This window comes from Hypomesus transpacificus, chromosome 24 (genome assembly GCF_021917145.1).
Source record: "Hypomesus transpacificus isolate Combined female chromosome 24, fHypTra1, whole genome shotgun sequence".
In the NCBI taxonomy this organism is placed as follows: Eukaryota; Metazoa; Chordata; class Actinopteri; order Osmeriformes; family Osmeridae; genus Hypomesus; species Hypomesus transpacificus.
The window spans coordinates 4,304,309-4,329,166 of NC_061083.1; the positions used below are offsets into that span (position 1 = coordinate 4,304,309).

The following is a 24,858-nucleotide window of genomic DNA, read 5'->3' on the forward strand; positions in this document are numbered from 1 at the left end:
TCTGCCTTATGGTAGAGACAAGCTCTGGCACAGAAGTCCCGGCCGCCATTTTTGAATGCGTTGTGTGTTTGCCGTCGTTTTACATTACATTTACATTTAGCAGACGCTCTTATCCAGAGCGACTTACAGTAAGTACAGGGACATTCCCCCCGAGGCAAGTAGGGTGAAGTGCCTTGCCCAAGGACACAACATCATGTGACACGGCGGGGAATCGATCCGGCAACCTTCTGATTACTAGCCCGACTCCCTCACCGCTCAGCCATCCGACTCCCCACATTTTAGGGAACACATTTATCACCGCGGCCTCGTGGAGACGCCTCGACGGCTCGATGAGCAATAGTGTCGCTGCACGAAGCTGAAAATAAACGAAATAAAAGAGATGTTCGTCTTCAACGCGGACGGTTTGCGCTGCACGCCATGAAGAACGTACAGGGTCATATTTTGGGCCGCGAGACTAGCGAACGGTACAACCGCTACAATCGTCTCTCTACATCACCCAACAACTCGGTTTCTGGAGGGTGTTTTTTTTTTTTTTTTTTTTTTTTTTTTTTTTTTTTTATACTGGCCAACGGCTAAGCATTTACCAAAGCTTTCATGACATCATTCTGTCCTGCAGTTCAATTCCAACAGATGCTGATTCCCTGCCGGTTTATTGTAAATGATTATGGCTTTCAAATGAGATTGCACCATTAATGTCCTGGTGTGAATGTCGGACCACTGAGTGATCAATGGGCTGCGGTATCAACAGCCTGGTCGAACCTTATCCACTCAGGCTGAATACTTGGTTGCGCAGTAGTGCTGTTTCATGCCAGGTATCGTATTTGTTTGTTGTTTACTTTGTTCTACATGTGCACTTGACCATGTAATTCAGCTTATTGGTGCCCTAATAGAGGCTCTTTAAAAGCTACTCTCTGTTAGGGAAAGAGAGGGGATTGAATGAGCCCATGGTGAGGACCCATGCGTGGTAAAAGCAGGGTTTCAGAGCTGTAGGCACGCACACACGCCTGTGCGCCCGACTAACACAGTGATAGGAACCTCCTCTATAAAAGCCGGGGCGGACAGTAAATCTGCTCTGTGGAGCTCTATGTCAGGCCCTGGCCACTGTAAAAGTCACTCACGGACAGTCGCCATGGACAACCACGCCCGCACACTGCTCATGTTAACAGTACAAACACAGAAGTCAACTCCAGCGGGGTAGGCAGGTAGACAGAGAGCAGAAACAGACAGTTACAACGGACAGAGAGAGGGAGGGCAGGAAAGGGCAAGGTACAGCAAAATCCCCCATTACAGCTTTCTTATCCGGCTGAATCTATGTCAAGCTGTGTCAGTACCTGCCAATAGAATTCGTTTTCTGCCAAAATAATTTGTTGTATCAAAAGATGTCATCCACAGCTGATAATTGAGTGAAAAGCTAACAGTTCGCTCTTAAGACAACAGCTGTCCTTGCACCGGTTTGTCTGGTGCTTTAATGAAAGGAAAAGGGGGAGATATGTAATAACGTGGAGCAAAGCAGAGGAGGCCAGGCATGTGCAGGGAACACTCCAAGGCAGCTGGAAGGCTTACCATCACAGCTGCTAGGTGAGTACACAAATCACCATCGCTATTGCAAGGAAAGAAAAAAAAAAGAAAAAAAAAAGGAAAAAAAAAAAGAAAAAAAGAAAAAAAAATCAAATCTACCGAGACACAAACAATTATCCATAAAGAAAGATAATCACATTTCATCCAGAGCCCTCCTCTCCTACACAGCCGTGGGTCACTCCAGGCTGAACCAGGCCACGCCCAACACCTGTCCAGAAGTCAGACTAAATGTTTTAAACTCTGCCCTCTCCCCCCTCCATTTTGGTTGTGACCCATAGCCTCCTGCACCTTCTAATCTGGAAGGTCACCATTGCATACATGACTTCATTGTTTTCCATCAGCACTTAATGAAGCATATTAGCGGATAACGTGTTCGGTGATGCACTGCCTTTTAAAGATGAGGCTAATTGATTCACTCTAAGTAGTTTAGCGCTTTCGGTATTCACAGGGTGTGCTCTGCGTATATATCCACACACCCCCCAGGACCTCCTATCTGTCAACTTCCAAGTGTCATTTAAATCTGTTTACAGACAAATGTTTAGTAGATTGTTCTTGATGGGGGGCAAATGAGTAAAACAAATTATGAGCAGAGAAGCGACGGTGTTGAACTGCACACAAACACAAAAAGACACACGCATAGTTTAAACCTGCAGACATGGCATTGGATGTAATCACAGGCAATTAATCTCATGGGATGCGAATCATCAGTCAACGACAATTGATCACTTGTTGATGGGGACTTTTTTCCTGCGGTATGCTATTGCATTTATCTCATCTTTAAAAGACTAGCAGTGACGCTTGGATCAATGTGCTCTTTCGAGGTCACCGCAGACTCTGGGACCTTCAGAGAGAACACTATCACACAGGAATGTCATTTAAACCCAGTTGTGGCTTCTGGAGTTTCATCAAATAGGCGTACATCGTCATGGTATCGAGGAGCCTCACAAATGAAATACAGAAATGGACCGTGTGTGGGTTTAAAAAAAATATCAGGCAGTTATTTAGATAACTAGAACTAGACCATGGATAACTTTTAAGATTGTATAAGCATAATCAGAATATAGAATCCTTGCGTATGTCTGACCAAACATGCTCAACCGATCATCACATCGGTTGAGCATGTTGCTCACATTACTGCCACGAATACGCATAAAGTGGTATGACTGAAAGCAAGCTCTCTTAGTCCAGGATGTAATTGCCTCTACAGAATATAGAGCACTTTCCTTTAATGAGCGTCGCTTTCTTTATGCCACCATACAGCAACGAGTGCCCTGGGGGAGTAGAAGCTTTTAAGTCACTTTCTGCCTTTTCCTCATTATATGATTTGCATATAAACTATCTAATGCTGGGGGATAATGAATTATCAATGTCTTAAAACCACGTATATTTGTCCCATAGTCTCGCAATGACGGCCATAAAACAAATTATGTTAATACTTTTGTGTTACATATATGATTAGCATATTTATGGTAATACACATTCAACTCATATGCTCTAGCTTGAAAGAGAATGGGTTGACCAGGTACGGATTTACAATATTCTCGGGGGACATAAAAGGCCCTAATTAAAATTGATATAGACAAAAAGATACTATCCCCCTCTAACTTAAAACAGCAGGGAAGAATCAAACACAGGAACTATAATTAGGTGTTTAATCCTGCCTAATCCAATCTAGTCTATTATGATCACTTAGTGTACAGCCATGTTATTTGATGCAAAGATATGTTCAAATCTATCTTAGATATATTGAATTAATCACCAGTGGTGATTTGCTAATCTACCCTTTTACAGACACTGGATTTTAAAGGATTTCATATCAAGAAAAACGAATGTAAGAGAGATCAATTTCCTAAGTACACTGTGAATCCTGTATTGTATTTGTGTTTATTTAACCTTTATTTCGACAGGGAAACCATTTGAGGCACAGGTGCTCAAGGGACCACACAAAACAAACAACAAAAAATGCCCCAAAATATGAAAAAAATACCGGGAGCCAAGTACCCCAACCAGAGTATCTGTGCCTGACAGCACTGTAGGGAGACAAGGAGATAAGTGAATAGTGGCAAGGAGATGAGGGGGTCAGATGGCTGTGCGGTTAGGGAATTGGGCTACCAATCTGAAGGTTGCCGGTTCAATTCCCGGCTGTGTCATATGATGCGGTGTCCCTGGGAAAGGCACTTCACCCTACTTGCCTCGGGGGAATGACTAAATGTAAATGTAAGTAAACTAGCTGGGATCAATTTGTGTCCCCCTGTAAGTAGTGTATGTCGATGGTGATTCAGAGCGGCATCACTACTGGCTGACCACTCGCTACTGGCATCAATTACCATTCGAAAGTTAAGCAGATGGTTTTTGATGGAAGTCGTGGCAAATGAGCACCAAGAAATGACATCCAGATAAAACTTTCACGATAAAGGATGCAAACGCAAGTGTTTAACAATCTCTTCCAGATTGACTTGGATTTTTAAGTAGGAAAATAAGAGTTAGTAAGTTCCCAGAGTTGGGTGATTGACACAGCCAAGAAGCCAACATGCTGGCTGTCCATTTTATACAAATTTGACTGGATTATTTCTGATTAAAAACATTTGGAATTAGCCCTCGTCACTGCATGGATTTGGAGTTAGTGAAAATTGAGTTCAAGACGATGAATGAATCTGCTGAAAGGACAGAATAACTTTGGACTTCTGAATCTTCCGCCAGTTACAATAAAGAACGATGTGAAGAACAAATGACTCATTCCTTTACCATGCCAAACGTTTGGTGGACACAACGTTTACTGTGAAAAGCGTGTCTTAAATGACCTGCAATAGATGTCATGAGGCAATAATATTCACCTCAGAAAACAGACAATGAAACTCATAGGAAGAAAGAGATCAAGGTGTGTTTTTTTTGTTTTGGGGATGACAGTCTTATCTTCTGTGCACACAGAGGCTTGAAACCAAAGACCTCTTGCTATCTGCAACTCTCAGCTGGCCTGCCCAGTTCTGCAATCGCCGCATGCAGGGCCGCTGCCAAAATAAAAACACCACAGGCTAGCAGCCTTATGCTGCCCAGCGTGGAGCGCTAATTTCTGTGATGAGAAATTATCCTCATTTTCTGTTAAAAATAGATGTCATCATTACCGGACTCAAAGATGGATTTTCGTGAGAAAATGACATTCATTTTGTTTTTCCTGTATTAAGGTGGCTTTACCTGATAATCTACTTTAAATTAACTGAACAGGAGTTGACTGCGAACACTGGCAAATCTGTTTATTTTGCCAGTTCACATCCTTCTACCACATCAAACAATCAGGCAACTGGGACAGAAAGCAATCACATCCTGCCTGTGTCTGTGTTCAAGATGAGAAAATGATTGTCAAACTGCCTTTTGTTGCATGTCTATTTCTACTCACCTAAGCATAAAACAATCCCATCAGTCCATTGGCTTGTTTTCATTTAGATGGATTGACAAATTGGCTTAACCCCCAGTCTGAGCATATCTTATAGTTTACAAATGTTCTCAACCGGTGTGATTAAGACTGGGCTCACAGTCATTACGCTAATGAAAATGCATTTTAATTAATGACATCCTCATTTGCATTGTGTCTTCATTTTCTAAATGACTTAGTCTAATCGTAACATTCTAAGTCGTACCTACAGCTTCAGTGAATCTCCGGAATGATAAAAAAAACTAACAAAAAAAACTGTGGTTTTTGCTGAGTAATTGAGGCTGCACTAAATCAACCTTACCTTGGCAGAGGTAGAGTTAACGCGGTTGTTTTTACTTGAAAGTGACTTGAATGGACCTGAATTACGACACCAACATTCTGTGCTCCTCTGCACCACAGTACAAAAAAACTCTCTTTTCAATAACTACTTATTGCTCACCTCTATATACTGTATATCAATGATACACTGCATTACCTGTGATATACAGTAACCTGTGACGACCATGAGTAGTGCAGAAGCGTGCAGGGTCCTACCTGAGAGTGAACATCTCCACAGGAGAGAAGGCCGAGGCTGTGACGAAAGCGGACATGGTGTCTCTCTGCCTCAGGGGCGTGGCCGGCACCAGGACCAGGAAGTTACCATCCAGCCTGTGTTCGGCCAGGGGCGGGGGGACGGGGCTCTGGTACAACCGCACGCTGCCTATCCTCTGCATCGGCGTGGAGGTGGAGGAGCCAAACATGCCCTCCTGGTCGGAGCGGATGGAGTTGCCTTTGCGGACCTCCTCCGAGTGGCACTCCCCGTTCTGGGTGGACTCCAGCATGTAGTAGAGCTCCACGGGGGTCCCCTCGGCCAGCTCCTGGCTCCTCTGGCGCCCGGGCACCACGCTGGGGGGACTGAACCAGCCGGCCAGGGGCTCCAGCTCAGCCACGCACAGCCCCAGCTCCCCTCGCAGCTGGCAGCTTCCACGCACCTCCTGAGTCTCGTGGAAGGCCAAGAGGCGCACGCAGGGCAGCTTGTCCACGGCGCTGTAGTCGTCCCAGTCCCTCCCCGCCACGTAGAACAGCACCTGGACCTTGGGCTTGACCAGGTTGATCTTGTCGTCGATGATGAAGGTCTGCACCTTCCAGTTGAAGGTGAAGAGGGAGGAGGAGGGGGGGAAGGCGGCCGGGCTCTGCAGCAGTTCCGGGGGGACGGGCTGCTCCACAGACAGGGGGCCGTAGCTGGCGTTGACGGAGGGGGGTCCGCGGGCCTGGTAGATGAAGAAGGGCTCTGTCCGCGTCAGCAGGCTGGAGTTCCTCATGAAGTCCTGATTGGCCTCCTTCAGGAAAAAGGCAGACTCAGCGTTGAGAACCTTGTAGTCGACGGGCAAGTAGGTGGGGATGGACGAAAATCTCTGCAATCCCTCCAAGACCCGACAGTCTGCTACTGGAAGAGAGGGAAAGGACAGCCAAGTTTTAAACAAGCTCCCATGTTGTGCAGTGCACATCTGCCAAAAATCCTGCAGTGAGGAACTAAACTATCTTCCTGTGAAAGTACCGGAATCATTCAGAGCTACTACTGTCATGAAAACATGAAACACCTCAGAGATGAAGGGCACTGCATATTGTGTGGTTTTGACTTTGACTAATGAAAGCATGATAGCCAGGCAACGCTTATCGTCTATAATTAATGTCGACATGAATAAAATATGTATTTCTCGCTCATTTAACCTACAGCTGACTGTAACATTGACAGTATTCTGCACAGTCATGCGACGAGATCTAATAATGGGTAATGTGCGTGGGGTATTAATCTGCACTGTGAGTCTCCAGATGTTGGAAAAATTTCAAATTCTCGTGTTTGTCTGAGTAAATCCACAGAGGTGAAAACAGAGAGTACTGACACCTCAGCAGTGAACACACCCACGGCAATAAGCTTATGGATTTGAGCTGCGATGAAAATAGGTCTAGAAAATTCAGTATGCCATTCCCTGTGCTAAATCAGGCTTTGTCAGGTTCCCAATTAAAATTTCAGAGTCTGAAAATGATTGTGTGCAAATGTATATACAAATCACTTGGATCAAAATTAAACAATTAAAGCGGACTTTCAATTCACTAATGTTCAGGTCAAGTGAGGCAGAGTTTGTTTAAATGTGCTGCAATCCAGGTTGCTCTGAGCATGGTTAACAATCTCCACTCTCCAGTCCACAGTGACGAGAGAAAACACTACATGTGTAAAAAGGTTTTAATCACAGAAAGAGTGGGCTTTGACCTTCTTCTCAAGAGCAATCTTCTATGTGATTACACTACACCCCCCCCCCCCACACACACACACACACACACACACACTGCCATCTTCCACGCTGGCTGAGACGGGTTTTCATTCCTTAGCCTAGCCTTGTAAATCAATGTCCTGACAATTTACAAATCAGCGAGGGGATTTGTGATTCATGGCGCCCACTTGACCTCGGCCCAGTCCTGGTGAGGCAGCTGGGGCGTAACCGCGGGCGTAACCGCGGGCCTTCTGAAGGGCATCGCCACGCCGTTTAGGAACTCTCGCCCCAAACACCACAGTCACAGTTCAACTTAAACATCAGTATGCTGCTTCAAGACAAAATGGAAAACCGCCCTCTAAAACACGAGAACGGGAACAATTTAACTGCGCTTGGCAATCTGTTATTTTCTGCACAAACAGGGGGAAGTGTTGTTTGTACACAAGAGGCATTGTTGTAGATAGTGGAACGACACTGACAAATGAAAAGCTTGATAGTGCGGCAGTAGCCATGGCAGCAGCCACGGCAGACAGCACAATCAGGGCCAAATTCATCCTGCTTGGTCTGCAGGTGGTGATGTCTCTCCTGTCTCTGGGGCGGACTCACACCAACATACAATCTCAAACAAACTTTTCCTGGGGCCGTCTCGACCCAGGAAACACTCTCAAACACGGGGAGATGCCTTGACACAATACACACTCTCAAACACGGAAAGCTGCCTTGACACAATACACACTCTCAAACACGGGAAGTTGCCTTGACATAATACACACTCTCAAACACAGGGAGATGCCTTGACACAATACGCACTCTCAAACACGGGGAGATGCCTTGACACAATACGCACTCTCAAACACGGGGAGTTGCCTTGACACGATACGCACTCTCAAACACAGGGAGATGCCTTGACACAATACGCACTCTCAAACACGGGGAGTTGCCTTGACACAATACGCACTCTCAAACCCTGGCCACAGTCTGTTCTCCCTCACTCTCGTGATATTGACTGAATCTGCTGCAACTGCACACACCACTTACTCTACCAGCCTATGGATAACACATACGGTGGCACAAACACACACACACACTATGAGGAGGACAGCTGGCACAGACACACTATTTTACAACCTGTAACACCACTCTTAATTCAATCAGAAAAAAATGTAGTTTTGCCAGGTCAGACAGATTGACTCTCGTTACCAGCAGATGGCTGTTTTCTGCAGCCCCGATTATGTTGTGTTCAAGTGACTGACAGGTAAAACACACTTCAAACAAGAACTGTTTCAACTTCAATTAACCTCATACTGGTTGGAGAGGATTTTCTTTGAGACTTTCTTTCTGCGATTGACTTTTGAGTTGTTGACCTAAAGATTACCCATTCAGACTGTGTTCTAAGGAAAACCATTATAGACTTAATCTATTACTGCAAGGTTGGCTGATTTTGTTTAATTTCTGGAAGGCCCATTTATGGCTGCTGTGAACATTTGATACAAGTGAAAGATGACACAGTTGGGGACAAAATGAATGACTCTGGTCTTTAATTACAATTACAGGCATGAGCAGGGACTATGAAAAAGAAGCACATTCATCAAGAAGCATTTTAATCTGTTGTTTATGAGCAATCTGCTTCTGGTGATTCAAAAATAAAAGGGACCCCATTTAGTAAAAAATGGAGGGAGGGAGGGAGGGAGGGAGGGAGGGAGGGAGGGAGGGAGGGAGGGAGGGAGGGAGGGAGGGAGGGAGGGAGGGAGGGAGGGAGGGAGGGAGGGAGGGAGGGAGGGAGAGTTGTATTAAAAAGCCATTGAATGTACAAATCGAAACCGATTATTGCAATCCATTCAAAGCAAAAGTGGTCTTGGAGCCTCCTGTGAACATGTGTAATCATTATAAAAGTCAGTCTGAATGTGCCTTTACAAATCAAAAGGGACAAACTGAGAAAAGGAAAAGCAATAGGAAGCACAACGCACAAACGGCTCGGCATTTAAGAGCCTAACCCTCTAACACAATGCAGTTGTCAGGTAGTGAGGATCAAGGTCAGCCTGGTCCCAGGGCTGACAGCCACGGGCTCCTCAGGGGTGAAGGGGACACGTGAAGGGGCCGGGCCTGGAGGCTCGAACCTTCGGGGGTGAAGGGGACACGTGAAGGGGCCGGGCATGGAGGCTCTAACCTTCGGGGGTGAAGGGGACACGTGAAGGGGCCGGGCATGGAGGCTCGAACCTTCCACCATCAGACCCCACTCATTTCTCATTCCTTTGACGAAAAATGACTGTTAATGAAATAGTTAATAGAAATCAGCAAAATGTCAAATGTGAGGAAGACTGTCTTGGGACACGTGGGGTTGATATTCAAACCAAACTCTAAGGCAGGGAGACACTTTATTATTAACAATAATATGTTCATGTAGCAGATGATTGTATCCAAAGGGACGTATGTACAGGGTGGGATTTGAACCTGCAACATATTCCACTTGACATTTAGTTTTTTTTACCAAATAAACTAAGAAATTCAAGTATACATTTATCACTCTGTTGATTAAATACGTTTACAATCAATGTCAAATGTGACTGCCACTGAATTTGTATTTTTCAACATGAATACAAACAAAAGAGAAATGACAGTCAATCCCAAATGCATTGTTTCCTCAAAATTCCTCATAGTGGTGTTAGAAATGGATATAGGTAAAACCAATAAAGAAATAGATGGTGTTGGTGATGGTGTCGGTGGAGAGAATTGTCCTGTTATTGTGTTTGATGGAGTTCCAGTGTGTGAGAGATCTTCAAATCACAATGCCTGGACAAATCCCTTTGTAAACAACCATTTCCCATGCCTCCTGACTAGATCTAGAAGGTGTTTTAGTATTAGTATGTTGTCAGGGTTGTGTGAGTTTTGTTCAGCTGCAATGGGATGTTTCAGAGTTTTTAATATCAGGACCCACTTTAATATTCTGCAGGCAATGAGGATGGTTGTCGATCAGAGTTGATCCCCCTGACAACCACATTATCCTGGTCTGCAGCACACCTGGCTTACGTTCCCGTCCCTCTGAGTCTAGCTGACACTGAGAAGCTGACGATAATACAGGCACGACCAAACACTCAAAGACTATTTCTGCACACTACTTTAGGAATCCCTTCTCATGAATAGAACATTGGCGAACTTGTGTTTGCTTTTTCTTCACAGCACGGCCTTAACTCCCGAATATGCATGTCTGCTGGTGCTGTCTGTATTAATAAAACAGATCGAACACACTCCAAATGAAGGCTATACATGGAAAAGCAATGCAAGTCTGCATGTCACAAGAGGGCAAAGTTAAGACCACTCGAAGTCTGCCGTCTCTGAGAGAACGACAGTCTGGACCACTCCAACCCCTGATTGGGCGTTTTTTCTTCTTCTTCTTATTTCCATTTCAGGGCTGACCACTTCCCCCAGCTGCCTTGCTGATGGCCCAGGGGAGAACAGGCAAGCTCAACTTTTAAAGCCGTCCGGACAGATAGGCTGCAGACAAGAGTGTGTGTGTGTGTGTGGGGGGGGGGGGGGGGGGTGTGTGTGTGAGTGTGTGTAGGCCGAACAACAGCAGGTCCAGTCAGAGAGCTGACCAACCAAGCAGCACCTTGGCTCTACACAAACCCATTCAACCAATCACAGAGGCCCCCCAGAACACAGTGTCTGAGGAGGTGGAGCAGGACCAAGGAGTCTGACTGACGAAGCGAGTAGCAGCCTTCTCACACAAACACACACTCAAACACACACACACACTCAAACACACACACACTTACATGCGAACTCACACAGACACACACACAGTCTGAGTGAATGACTGGCGATGAAGGAGGGCACCAGGGATGGACACAGCGCTCTGCCAGCTCTGATGATATGGGCGGTCACAGAGGGGGTGCTGCCAGTGTCTTCCTGGTTGGCAGTCTCTATGCTCCACTACGCACAAGTCAACAGGGATTCGGGGACAAGGACAGAGAGCTCAATGACAATTAGAAGAGATGGATGGAGCAACACAAGGGAGAGAGTTAGAAATCTTTCTTAACAAAGAAAAATAAGACAAGACACTTCCAATGTGGGAGTAGGACTATGGGAGAACAGGACTCATCCTGACGGCTCACACAGTATATCATAGAAGCTCCATGGAAGAGCAGAGAGTTCTCTGGGGATATTGGATACATCTGGAGCCAGGAAACCACACATAGAGGGTGACATTACCTTCTTCTGCTTTTGATTGACACCTCCCTCTGACCCGCTTGCACCCCCCCCCCCCCCCTCTGCCTCCTCAACCCCCCCCCCCCCCCCCCCCCCCCCCCCCCCTGCGCTCTATCTCCTTAGTCATGAAGGATGAGAGAAAGCTTTCTAGTCCTTCTGAATTACCTACATCATATTTTTTGGTCATACAGTATGCTATTAATAAGAGCTATTGAGTTTGTGCCCACGCGTCACAGATGATAAATACTACATAACCCTCAAGCATCCTTTGAGTATAATTTATGTTGTCAAGGCACAAAGAAATGTTAGAACGTGGCAAAGGCACTAAGGTTCAAATCAATAGACGATCCAATATGATATAATGTTATGCTTGTTTACTGTTGCTATACAAAAGGGGACAGTAAGGCAGAGTTTGGCATGTAGACAGCACACTAAAGGTGGAGGGAAACTGAATAAAGTGGAGCCCAGAGAGGTTGGCTGTAAAAGTTTCACTACCAGTCTGGTTCCTCTAAAAACAGAGTGTAGATCCCTTTCCCCAGGTGACTGTCTGAAACCACCTCTCATTCTTGAGTGGTGCAAAATTAAACCTGTAATAACCACCCGTGATTAAGGGACGGTGCCAATGATGTGTGTGTGATGATGTGGGTTAGTGTGTGTGTGTGCACGCATGTGTATGAGAGTGCGTGGATCTGCAGTGAGTGTGTGTGTGTGCTCGCACGCGCACGTGTGTGTGGAAACGTTGGCTGCAGAGATTACCAGGCCCCTACTGGGGCTGTTTGTTGCCTTGCCTCTAATGGATGGCCCCGTTTAAGACGGTAAGAACTAATAAAGAGTAATGGGCTCGCGGCTTCACCGACGGGGTGGAAGAGCTATTTTAGAGTTCATGAGAGAAAGCATCATCTCAGGGATTAAACCGTATCGACCCGGGGTGAGAGTAAACACAGCAGCACTCCCAGCCTGCCCAGGCCTGTCTGGCCAAGCTGGGGCAGGAGATATGAGACCCTTTCCTCCCTCCATCCCTCCATATCTTAGCCCCTCCCCCCCCCCCCTCCATCCTCCACCCCTCCATCTTTCCATCCCTCCATCCCTTAGCCCCTCCAACCCTCTATTCTTCCATCCCTCCACCCCTCCACCCCTCCACCCGCTATCCCTCCACCAGGCTCTGTGCTGCTCTGAAGCCGTTATGGGCTAAAGAGCAGTCCCCAGGTGTCAAGGACGAGGCTTGATGCTTCTAACAGTGTTATCACACCGGGGTATCGTCAACTGAGGGTCCGGGTTAGCTGTGGGCATCACTGGCTTCCTGGGGGGGGGGGGGGGGGGCGAGCCCAAACAGAGCCGAGGAAAACAGGTCTCCTTTATGCCAGGTCGTACGGACACGGGGGGGGGGGGGGATCTCGCAGGGCTGGGCATGGACCAGGAGGATGAGACAAGCACAGATTTGTGTGCCAATCAGTATTCCCAGGGCCACTCCGGACTTCTCTAGAACATCAACTGGCCTCCCTAATGAATCTCTTCCCCTCACACTGCCCTTTATGGGCGAAGTGATATCGTAAATCAGGCCAAACACAGGGCCCCTCGCGAAGCAGGCTAGAGTGAGTCGGCCTCTTTGTGAACGCTGGGGGACATTTAACAATGAGAGAAAAAGCTCTTCCTGTACCAGAGGAACCAGCACAGACCAACCCACTCAGTCAGATAAAGAAGAGTCCGAGCAACAGTTATCTCAAACAAAGGAAGTGATCCAGTACCGTTTCAGGACACATAAGGAGGTGTCCAAGAGTTGGCTGAAGCATTCTTCTGGCCAGGTTTCCCCCAGGTCTCAGAGCAGGGGAAACAGCATACTATGGGATCTCTATTCTCATCATATTTGACTAAGCACAGGTCAATAAAATGCTGAATACACTCTCATTCACCCCAAAGGATTTCACTAGAAACACAACTTGCTGCACTGCAACATTCGCTACAGAAGGCTTACAATGCAAAATAGGAGAAGACATCCTGAAAACAAGAGAGCAAAGCAGTTAGAGATGTTAGAAATTGCCTTGGACGTCCTGTGTCATCTCCTAATTGAGACAAACAAGAAGGAGAGATCTCTGGAAACCACAAATCATTCATTAACACAAAGCCTTATGCATTAGCAACATGACAGATGACTTTCTTTTGATTGTAGCTACACACAGTCTCTACAACATCTAAGACTCTCGTCATCGTTATCGTCAACATTATAACAGATTCTGGCAGGCCAACTAAGAGAAATAAATGGGGTGATGAAAAAGTATTATCGTTTGTGACAGTGTTCCCTGTGGCTCTCCCAACACAATTTGGTCAACATGCTCAAACAAAAGCACCGGTTTTCTCCAGTGGAGGGGGGAGATGGGAGGAGAGTTCCATCTCATGGTGAGATTGACTCTGAGTCGCTTCTTCAAACACTGCACCAAGAAGCTCCTGGAGGAAACCCACACACTAACCGCACACACCAACTTGTTTAATAAGTTAAGCTGCACTCGAGAGGAGAGAACACATCTTTTAGTTGAGCATTTTCGTTATCTTTCCAAATGACTTTTGTCACCGTAGGTCGTTACTGTACTGTGGTGGTATTTCAAATAGCTGGCCGAGGAACACTAGGATAATACTTTGAGGGGAGGGGGGGAGAATGAGAGAGAATCTCATTATCTGAGGTTTTTCTGTTTTTTGCAGAGGGAAGGGTTTCTTCAAATCTCTTCTATTCACAGTGAGCTATTGTGGAGCTTCAGAAAGAGAAATTATCACTGCAGCATAGTAAGTCTTAGTCCTGCACACTCAGAGATGCAGCACCTTAACAAGAAAATAGATGAACCTAACCCAATGTCACCTACATACAGAATGACACAGTGACACAGTTGACCTTGTGCTCCCTACATACACAAGCCTACCCTACAAGACAACACTTCCTTGCCAATAATGGAGCTGGGCTAGAAAAACAAGCTATTCCAAGGTAGTTTCCCTGTTACATTTACATTTGGGCCCCAGACACACCCACAGTTACATTTACTGTTCCTTTCTTACAGCAACATGACACCATAGGAAGCTGTGAAAGAGAAGAGAGACTCAATAATTGTTACGAACAAATCAGGAAAGGTCTTAATTCACGGCCCATTAAAGAGAATGTGACCGTGAATTAGGAGGACGCGTGCGTACACCTCAAAGTGCCCCTCTCTCTCTCTTTTTGAGAAAAAAACAGCCCCAGATGGACTTCCTTTAAATCTGTGGTCAGTGTGGGAATTCACTCCACAGACAAGAAGCTCTATTTTCATCCAGGAAAATAAAGCCTTTAGGCAACAACAAGAGGAGACGGAGGATTCTATTTTGGATCAGAAGGAAAGGCAGCGAGCTGTCTTGCTCCCAACAACATCTCTTAGTTAAGAAGAAATATGAGTGGCAGAGGGAGCACGTTGTGTTTTCAAAGCCTCTACTGTCCAACAGCCAAGATCGACGGTCCAGCTCACCAGACTTGAGGATGCGGTAGTTGTTCACAGGAACAATGAGATTATTTCACTTCTCTCTGTTTGTTCACTCTGCGTATTTTCACAGAGGGATCATAAGAAAAGAACACGCTTTTCCTCCCATCAGTGAGGTTAACCAGAATTAATGATTATAACGAGGGCCCACAGCGCCTCTAGGGATACAACACAAAAAAAAACTCTAACACAAAACAGATATACACATGCAGTCTCCCATTACCCCGAATGACTCGACAAAAAAAATATATTTTCAAGTCGTTGCACTTTCTGGATGTTGTCTTAGTAATGTAGCTCGCCCAAAGAACATTGTGTGCTTTTGATATACTTAACATACGTGTTGTTGTGGAATAACACACATCTCAATTCACATTAGGGAGAAGGAATACTGACACAGCATTCACTCAGGAATACAGATGACAAACTTCATCCTGTACGCACCAACCTGGCAGCTATTGCTAACCTGCTGCAACCGACAAAGAGTGTCAAGGCTAGATATTGGAGCCCAAGTCGCACTACAAAGAACATTTTGTGAATGTAAAAGATGTTTATAGAGACAGTTCCCCTCTCATGTGATACCTCAAACGACAAGCCTAGCCTTTTCATGTGCGCTCTTATTATTCAGGGCCAGCCAAGGTTTGTGTTTCATTTCCAGCCGCTGAGCCTGAGTGGGCTGAGAGGCAGGCAGCCTATGAGGGTATGGGAGTGGGCTGCAGTGGCCAGGCCACAGCCCTGCCTTTAGCATGATGGTCCTCAGCCTCTCCCCCTCACTGGACGACCTGCTCTCTCTCCCTGATCACTGCTCTTCCATAGTACTACAATCAGTGCCTCAGTCAGGCCTGCTACTCAGTCACCTCAGACTAAGGCTGAAGGGGAGGGGCTAGCTCACCGAGAGAGCGTTTGACTGACAGATCAAGAGCTGGCTGATTCAAAGCCCCACCTGTACGTCGGTTTGGATGCAAGATTCTGCCGTAAATGAAATATATATTATATAATATGCAATATGCATATATATAATATGCGTTACATGTAAAAGACCGCGACAAACTTTATAGCCGACGTAACTTTTTAAACCTTTTTTTATTTCTGGAACGGAAACGGGAGGACTGTTTCAGCTTGCGTTTTTTGGACATTCGCTATCTTCTATTTCTGCACATGTATGAGTATGTCTGGGGCCCAGGGTCCTGCTGTTGTCTCACCGCTGGTCTCTGTGGTGTCCTCCTTGTGTTTACTGTGTAATATCACAGCACGGAGCCTGTCCTCATCTATCTCCATTCACAGGGGGCTGCTTCAGACTGCCGCATCGCTCCCCGTCAACCCCTGCTTTATTTCCAGACAAATTACTCACTCAGCCAAAAGTCGCCTCCTTGACATGCAGGTCAGAGCACTGGATATCGCTCCGGTGAAATGGCCACAGCTTCCCAAATTCAACACAAACAACAAAGGATTGTTAATACTACCCCGATGCATTGGCCTATGTTCTTTGTCACCGTGGTTGCGAGATATTGCTCGGTTTATGTGAAAGGGATCCTTAAGTATTACTGTGGACAGGCCAGATCTGTGTGACTGACTGAATGAGTTTGTGACACCTTGGTAAAAGTAATCCCTACTTGTGTCTCCTTGGAGGACAAACTGGAGTGACAGCTGACACTATCAAAAAAGGAACAGCCTCTGTACTCTCCACAGATGCTGAAAACACACACCGAAGTCAATTCTGGTGGTCAATATTAGACACGACATCCCCTCATGACAAATTCGAGCCAAGACTTGCCCCCGGGTTTGAACGACGGTAATCCCTGCAGTCTCAGAGTCATCCGACACGGAGACGACTCCACATATTACGAGCAATAACAGACAAAAGAAGCGACAGTTCCCGTTTGAACATGCGCCAGAGCAAGGCACACGGTGCCAAGGTCAAGTGTGTGTTTACTGTCTCTGGGCATTCATTACAAGCAGCGGAGCGGTGACTGCAGCAGCGGAGGCAGGAGTCCGGCTCAAACGGAGGCCCCTGGCTCAGGCTGGGAAGGGCTGCTACACAGCCGCGGGATGCTGGAATGTATATCTACTGTATGGAGACAGATTATCCTATCTGCTGCCCGTTCCACTAGCGATAATACAGAAAAGCTGGATGCGTTTTTTTTTTTTTAAGGCAAGAGGGAGAGAGGGCTGGGAGCGTGTGTGTGTGTGTAGCGGGGAGTGGAGCTCTCATAAATGAAGAGTTTGTTTAAATGTAGAGTTCAAGTTCAAGTTCAAGTCTTTTATTTGTCAGGTGCACAGAGCAACACAAGGTTAGACTGGGCACTGAAATTCTTAAGACAAGACAACACAAGCACTTGGCATAACATAACATATAAGTACACAGAACAAATTTACATCTATGCTGAGCTTAGATAAGTGAACTTCCTAAATATACAGCAATATAGCAATAAATAAACGACTATACTAACCCTAACACTAAGACTTCCTAAATTACAGATAACAATAAATAGTACGCTATACTAACCCTAATACACAAAATTTGCAAATTTACAGATCAGTGACTTTGTCAATGACCAAACAGGAGCCTGGTGGCGAGGTACAGTAGTGCAATGTTACTGAAGAGCAACCAGTAGCTGAAAGTGACAGTGTATAAGTGACTAGTGTGCAGTAAAAATGTCCATATCAGTGTCCATTGAGAAGCCTGATGACCCTTGGGTAGAAACTGTTGTCCAGTCTGCGTGTGCGCGACCGGATGCTGCGGTAACGCCTGCCAGAAGGCAACGGGGTAAAGAGACTGAAGGATGGGTGGGAACAGTCTCTTAGAATCCTGCTGGCTTTCCTAAGGCAACGTGTGTGGTAGGTGTCCTGTAGGGCTGGGAGCTTCCTGCCGATGATGAACTCAGCAGAACGGACCACACTTCGTAGGGCCTTGCGGTCCCGGTCTGTGCAGCTCCCATACCACACTGTTATACAACCAGTCAGAATGCTTTCTATAGTGCATCTGTAAAAGTTAGTAAGGATGACTGAGTCCATACCAAACTTCTTCAGTCTCCTCAGGAAGAAGAGGCGCTTACGGGCCGTTTTGACCACCTTGTCCGTGTGAACAGACCAGGTGAGGTCATTGCTGATGTTCACCCCGAGTACCTGAGTAATACATTGAAGGCGAGCAATGAGAAGGGGAAAGGTTAAGACGAGGGCATGTCTGAAAGCCTCAGCAGTAGCAGAACATCTCCATCCATTTCGCATCTCATTTGAATAAAACAGTCGTAATTTTCCGGGGCTAATCCCTGTGTTATTCTTCGGTTCATTCATTCTCAGTGCTCTGCGGAGGCCCCATCCAATTTGCCTTAACTAGGAGGCCCTGGGGTGAGGGTGAGTGTGTGCAGGAGCAGATAGTGGTGCTTGGAAGAGAGGACTGTGCTTTCTGCCAGAAGATGCCTTCTGGCCTGACCTGGGAGAGGAACCAGAGCTGGTGGGGAAAAGGACACTACCAGGGGTGGAACTGTTGGTAGGAGCCACCGACGAGTCGCTGTCATGACAGAACTGCAGCACAGCCAACTGCCTGTCTTCAGCCAACTGCCTGTCCACTGCCTGTCTACTGCCTCCGCACACAGATCGGTTTAAATAGTTCCAACTTCAACTAATTGGTTGTGGGGGCCTGTGGGGAGAGAAAGGGTGAGGGGAAGAGGGGGTATGTTTTACAAGAATATATTTTACACGATACAGAAGGCAGTTTTGTAAGTTGTTAGAAGGTGTTTTTTCCCCAGAAGGTGTCAACCACGGAAGGTTCTCAAAGCAGAGTTCATTAAAGTTAAACTAGCCTTTTCCTGCCAGGAGTGCACACTGATTGTGTGCGGCCATTACCTTGCACTCTGATTACGGGAGAATGTGATTCTGCTGATTGGGAAGTGGACTGTTTGTGCGTTGCCAATTAGGAGACCCACCTTGTTAGGTGTCAAAGCACGTTACTCAGGTCCTCAACATGGCTGATTGTGATAAGTAAAATAAAATAGAAATAATCACTGAAGGTATTTTGGGTGTGTTTCATCATAAAACAAGAATTATACCTAAAGCTATTACTTATGATATCAAGCCCAGGTAGTTGATGGGAGTGGATGTAGAGTGAAGATAGACTGGATGTGAGCCAGGGTTTCATATTTCAAAGTGCTGAGTAAACATATAAACAGCCATGTTGTGATCCAAGGCTAATAAACAGTTGTACCAAAGAGATGGCACAGGCCAGATGGAGGAACAGCCTTTTGGCAGAAGGACATATGATGGAAGTTCTTGTAAAATTGAAGACAAAACTAACTCAAGGTCAATAGTGTCAGTCCCTGGCATTCAGTTCAAACCCCAGAGCAGGAGATATCACCAGAGCTGCCCTGCGTCTTGTTTTAACATCAACTGTCTTTGTTGTCTGTTTCCTGTAGTCTTGTTTACACCATGACCTGTCCAAGTCAAACTGTCAAAACACTTCTTGTATCCTGCACTACAGACAGACACTTTGATTCAACTTCAACAGGAAAATCCTCCACAGTAAGACAGGTATTGGGAATAGAGAGGCCATAGCAACAACCTACTCCAGTCATCCGAAAAGAGGCAAAAAAAGGGGCTCCAATTAAATTCAACATTTAACAGTAAATTGATTCAACAGTACACCCTGAAGTCCTCCAAAATGGAAATCCATGCTACGCTCTTTTGGAGTGGACCTCCACACACACACACACGAGTACAACACGCTGAATCCCAAAGAGGGGTCAAAGCTCTCAACCGTTTTCAACAACGTACTCCTGTCACTTTCACAGCCTCTTCGGACTCATCTGACCCTGGTCTTTCCAACTGATCCTGACAGACATTCGGCCTGTCTCATGAGTCAGATACAAGGAGCCTTTGTCCAGACACCTGTGCATAATTCCACATGAAATACAGTACTTGATATATGTAGCCTAGAGGCTACTGTCCTGCAAAGAGGTAAATTCCTGGGTAAACTCCCTTGTCTACACGAGCTCAATTAAACAGAGTCACGTAGACGAAAGAATAAAGGCCTCATGTGTAATTGTGTTGCGTTTCATATTAACTTAGAAGCCTCCAAGCACAACATATTGCATTAATATCTTATATTGTGTTATGCCGGCTTAACATTTTTTCCTACAGGAAGCTATGCACGATAGCATCTCTATTAATGCAGTAATGAAAACTTAGTACATGAGTCATTTCAAAGTCATATCAGCACAGCACATTAGTAGATTATTGTTATACCGGGAGAACATTTCCTGTAGCCTATATTGGATACAAACTGTAAAGTGATACCATTCATCTAATATGAACAGGGTTATTTGCTCCTCTGGACATCAATAGGTTTTCTTTTTTATGTTCAATGTCTTTTTCTTTTTTATTTTCAATGCCTAAGTAGAGACGACAAGCTGTGACATTCAGTCAAAATTCACGTTTCCTCCCTGTGTTACTGTGGCGGCAAAAAAGTCGACTTAGGGTCTTTTTCGGTGCTTCAATGGAGAGAAAATAAAGAAAATAACAGGATTATCTCAGACATATGGTTGAGTTTACAGATCTTGCTGGACTCTACAGTTGGTCTTAAACTGGGGTTCAATCCCAATTGATTGATTTATTAAATATTTTGCGCATTTGGAACCATCTGGTTTAAACTGGAATATTAATGTCCGTGAATCATCACTTCATCTTCTTGTTCTCTTGTTCCTTAGTTACACAAACGCATACTGAATTCAAAAATACCGGTATTTTCTAAACGTCAGCAATGATTGTTGGAACTTAAAAGGATGCAGGAGGACTTTGTTTTACATCAACTTTTCTCTCACTTTCTGACATAATCATGGTCCTGTCATAATGACCTTCTGAGTATGACAGTAGGTGACTGTGTCCGATGTCTGAGATGCATTTGCCAAAACATAATTAATCACAGGGTAATAAAAATAACAGTTCAATTTCAAGCCCAGAATTAACAAAGAGTTTCACCAACCGCTTCCATTCCTGGGGACAAAGTCCTCTGGATGATGCGGGCAGATCAGCGTTAACACTATTAGTCCACTTTCTACACATAACCATGGCCCCCGTGTGGGTACCAGGAAGTGATCAGGCTCATGCTAGAAATGTCAAACACCCTGGTAATGCTGCATTGAATGAAATAAAGGAAAAGCTTTCGACAACGCAGCCTTGACAGACACAAAAACCGACCTTGGATTGGACGTCAGCTTTTGAACAAAACATTGACACAGAACTCACGCAGGAAGTCCGTACAAGCCAGATCTGAAACAAACTCAATTGTCTTTGACCTCCCATGATCTCCCAGAATAGTTTTTCATTTTTGGATATCAGCAAATGATGAGGAACCCATTTCTGTTCCTGCCTCATATCTGGATCTGCTGGAGGGGTCTGCCCCACCAGGACCACGCCCTGAAGACACAGCCACCCAGGGAGCCCGTCACGGACCCACCGTGATGACTCACAGCTAAACAATGGGGATTTTACAACTGCCTTTTAATCCATTGGTTTTGACGGTGACACCCCCCTCCCTTCCCCACCCCCTCTCCCCTCCCCCTCCAAGCCCCCCTCCCCCCCGTTAACTTCTAAAACTATTCAATATTCTGTTCACTTCAATTGGCTTTACCATTGCAGGGTTTGACCCCGTCACCGTGCCCAGATGGCTGCCAGTTGCAGCTCTCGTGGAGGCTTCCAGGGGTGTGGATAGGAAACTGGCTCTGGGCTCCCAGAAGTGTGGATCACTGAAGAGTGGATCACGCCGAGGACAGTGATAGTTTCCTCACTTCCTCTTCCTCTTGCAAATAGGTGGGTTCACACTCGAGAAAAGCATCATACCATGGTCGAGTGACTCCCTCAACACGCATAGTAAAGCATCAGAACGACCAGAGAAACACTTCTTCTGCAGCTGTGTTCACACTGTCCTTGTTTGAGAAAATCTTACAGTCGCACAACACTGAGATGCCAGGAACTACACACTGTTCGGTTGAAGGAGAGGATAGCATGGTTGGAGTGCTGGGTACTTAGAGATGGATATTGTGGAGTATTCATGCTTGATCCCCCTTTGAATCAGCCTACGATGACAGCTGATGGGTGTTAGGTAGGAGCAGGTTGATTTCCCTACTGGATTATTGGATCCCACAAGGCAGTTCTGCAAGTTCAATTAAGACCCTAGCAGAATATCAAATATTCTGACAGAGTCATTAAACATTGGTTCATGTCAAGCAGGGGTAAAAGATACATTGCATTTCCTCTTAAAGTTTATGAGAAGAGGTGATGGATCTGGGTGCCAATGAATGCATACTTCAGTATTACTACTGCACTTTGTGCTTTTATACTGGTAACAACTCAATACTGGTGCTGGCCAATATTTTGACAGAATATGATAATGCCTCTCCTTCAAGGCCATGAAAATCACACAGGTGTATACATAGTATCCTCTTATGGGGGCTGTTTTTGTGGCTAGATTGAACAACATGCACTCAAGCTAACTTCCATTCTATAATGTCTGTGACTTGGTAGCGTACTGTTAAATGGTACTTTTATTTGGAAGGGAACTATCTTCTTCCAGAAGTAGACCCACTCTAGTTGAATCCAAGTCAAGATGGTGATAAAAGCCATGATTGTGGTAAAGTGACTTCTAAGACAGGATGTTCATTAATGGAACTAAGCTGTAATGTAGGTCTGCACTCTGAAAAAAAATACAACACAATGAAAAAATATATGCCTTTCCACTATGCCTGCTAAAGTTGCAAAAAAAAAAAAAAAAAAGGATTTTTCTGAACAGCTCGTCAGCTCTAATCGGAGTAGACTCATCCTGAATCAGGTTGCTGTGTGGTGACCGGTCCTATACCTCAGACAACTTTGACTTCCCTTCAGCCAGGAATGGAATAATGCATACAGTATGTGAAGAATTGACACATTATGCAATGTGTTGCAATTTTTCCTCTGAACCTGTCTCTCAATTACTACTATGCTCACCATGCCCAGAATGTGCAAAATGGGAACTTCTGTGTTGCTTCTGTGGAAAATGTCTGGATGACTAACAAGACCTTGAGAGTCTGCACAATATCACACTGGCCATTAAAAATAAAGAATTTTGGTAGAGCTTTTTATAAAAACACCCAATTTAGAATCTGATATGATTTGTGCTGGTGGTACAAAGCACTGATGCAGGCAACAAATATTTCCAATCCATTCATTTTGTCAGTATTCAACTATAGGCAAAAACATAGATAGGTGCAGTCTCCTAACAAAGTAGCAGGGTTTATTATAGGCTATATGTTTTCTGCTAATACATTTCCCCTGTACAACATAAAACACAACTTGAAAACAACACTGAATTGTATATTGGCTAGGCTAATGTCTGAAAATAGGCTGGCTGCAATTTATTATGAATGATCAACATTGTGCCCAATAAAGTCTTGTAATAGAATTGAGATGCTTGAAATGTTTAGGGAGTAAAATGTTTGTTAATATTTAACTAAATTACACTTACCCCCTAGAAGTACCATGATTGCCTGAAGCGTGCAGATGTGCATCATCTTCTTTGCTTCTTTAAAAACATCCATCAAAATGAGCTGCGTTATCAAATAGCCTTCTTCAAAAACGACAACGCATTGATTGCTTCTGAAACTGCCGAAAATGTGGTTAATTTTTTACGTATGCCTTTCACAACATGCGTTTGTCATAGGGTTTTGGTTGCATGGTACTGTTAATACAAATATCAAGACGGAGGCAGTTTTTCTACAAATAAGTAAAACCTGGCCGGATAGAAAAAATATTTGCACTGTGTGAAGACACTTTTCTGTGTTAGGTAGTGCTTTTGAGGATTTTCTTCTTGTGAATAAATATAGGAGAAAGCCGAGACTTGTTAGAACCTTGTCACATCATTTTAGGATTACAGAAAATGTACAACATTTGTTCGGGTATCTCAGTGTCCTTCACATCATCTGACTACTGATGTTCTTACTCCTGCGCCCGAAGTTTCTTGACGATGCGTAATGGTAGTCCGTAAGAATGTCACCACCATTCTCAAATTATTTTCTTTAATTGACATTCTGTTGAATTATGAAGTAGACGTAGAAAAACATGTTCGCTCTTTCCAAACAGTTCTTCAGGTTAGTTGTCACCTTACCTCTTGGAAGAATACACATTCTAATCACGCGCAACTCCAGCATCGACGGTGTATGGCGGAAACAAAAAGGATGAAATTAAGACACTCTTTTAGATGATGTGAGTAATGTTTATCATGTTATTTTCTGAGAAGTTCCATGTCTTAGAGTCTACTCTATCATTAAACTTGTGACCAAGGTTGCAAAAGCACAGGCTAGTCTTCCTTGCTCCATGCGGGTATGCAATTCAGTCTTCTGAACATGCGAAAAGTTAAAATCGCCATAAATCCAATGTTGTGCGGGGTACAGCACACTGCGACAAGATCGACGGAAAACGAGTGAGGAAGGAAGAGTTAAGTGACCATTTGGATTGACAGTTTTTTTGGAAGGGGGCGTGTGGTGTTGTAGGCATAGAGCGCAATCACGCACGCAACGTGGATATGTGCTTAGGGTCCATAAATGTTACGCTATTTGGTTACTTAGGTTTGCCTACATTTCTGGTAGTTTACATTTGATATGAATGCATGTTTCTTTGCGCTTAACAGATGTTGCAGTGATTTACACAACCATTAGGCTACTTTGTATGAACCAATATGGTCAGTAATGGCTATGGTATAAAACATCAAATTGGATAGACTGGCCCACAATGAAAAATGTCAATGTAACTAAGACGAATAGCCTGAATGAGGAAAACGCAAGACAGTTTGAAAATTACTTTTCTTCTATTGATATAGCCTAAAGGAATCCCTGGAGTTGGCCTACACCAAAAATTCGTAAATTTTTGGGCATCA

At 44.9% G+C, this 24,858-nt stretch overlaps 1 protein-coding gene across 1 annotated transcript in view; it reads right to left on the reverse strand.

Annotated features, from left to right (window-relative positions):
* Positions 1–24,405, reverse strand: part of si:dkeyp-14d3.1 (transmembrane protein 132C) — an 85,894-nt gene extending 61,489 nt beyond the window's left edge. Inside the window, exons 1-2 of the mRNA XM_047048709.1 lie at positions 23,452–24,405; positions 5,543–6,434 (exon numbers count right to left, since the gene is read on the reverse strand). Coding sequence (XP_046904665.1) covers positions 5,543–6,434; positions 23,452–23,524 — 965 coding nt within the window. The 5' untranslated portion in view covers positions 23,525–24,405. The remainder of the gene's footprint in view (positions 1–5,542; positions 6,435–23,451) is intronic.
* Between the last annotated feature and the right edge of the window lie 453 nt (positions 24,406–24,858).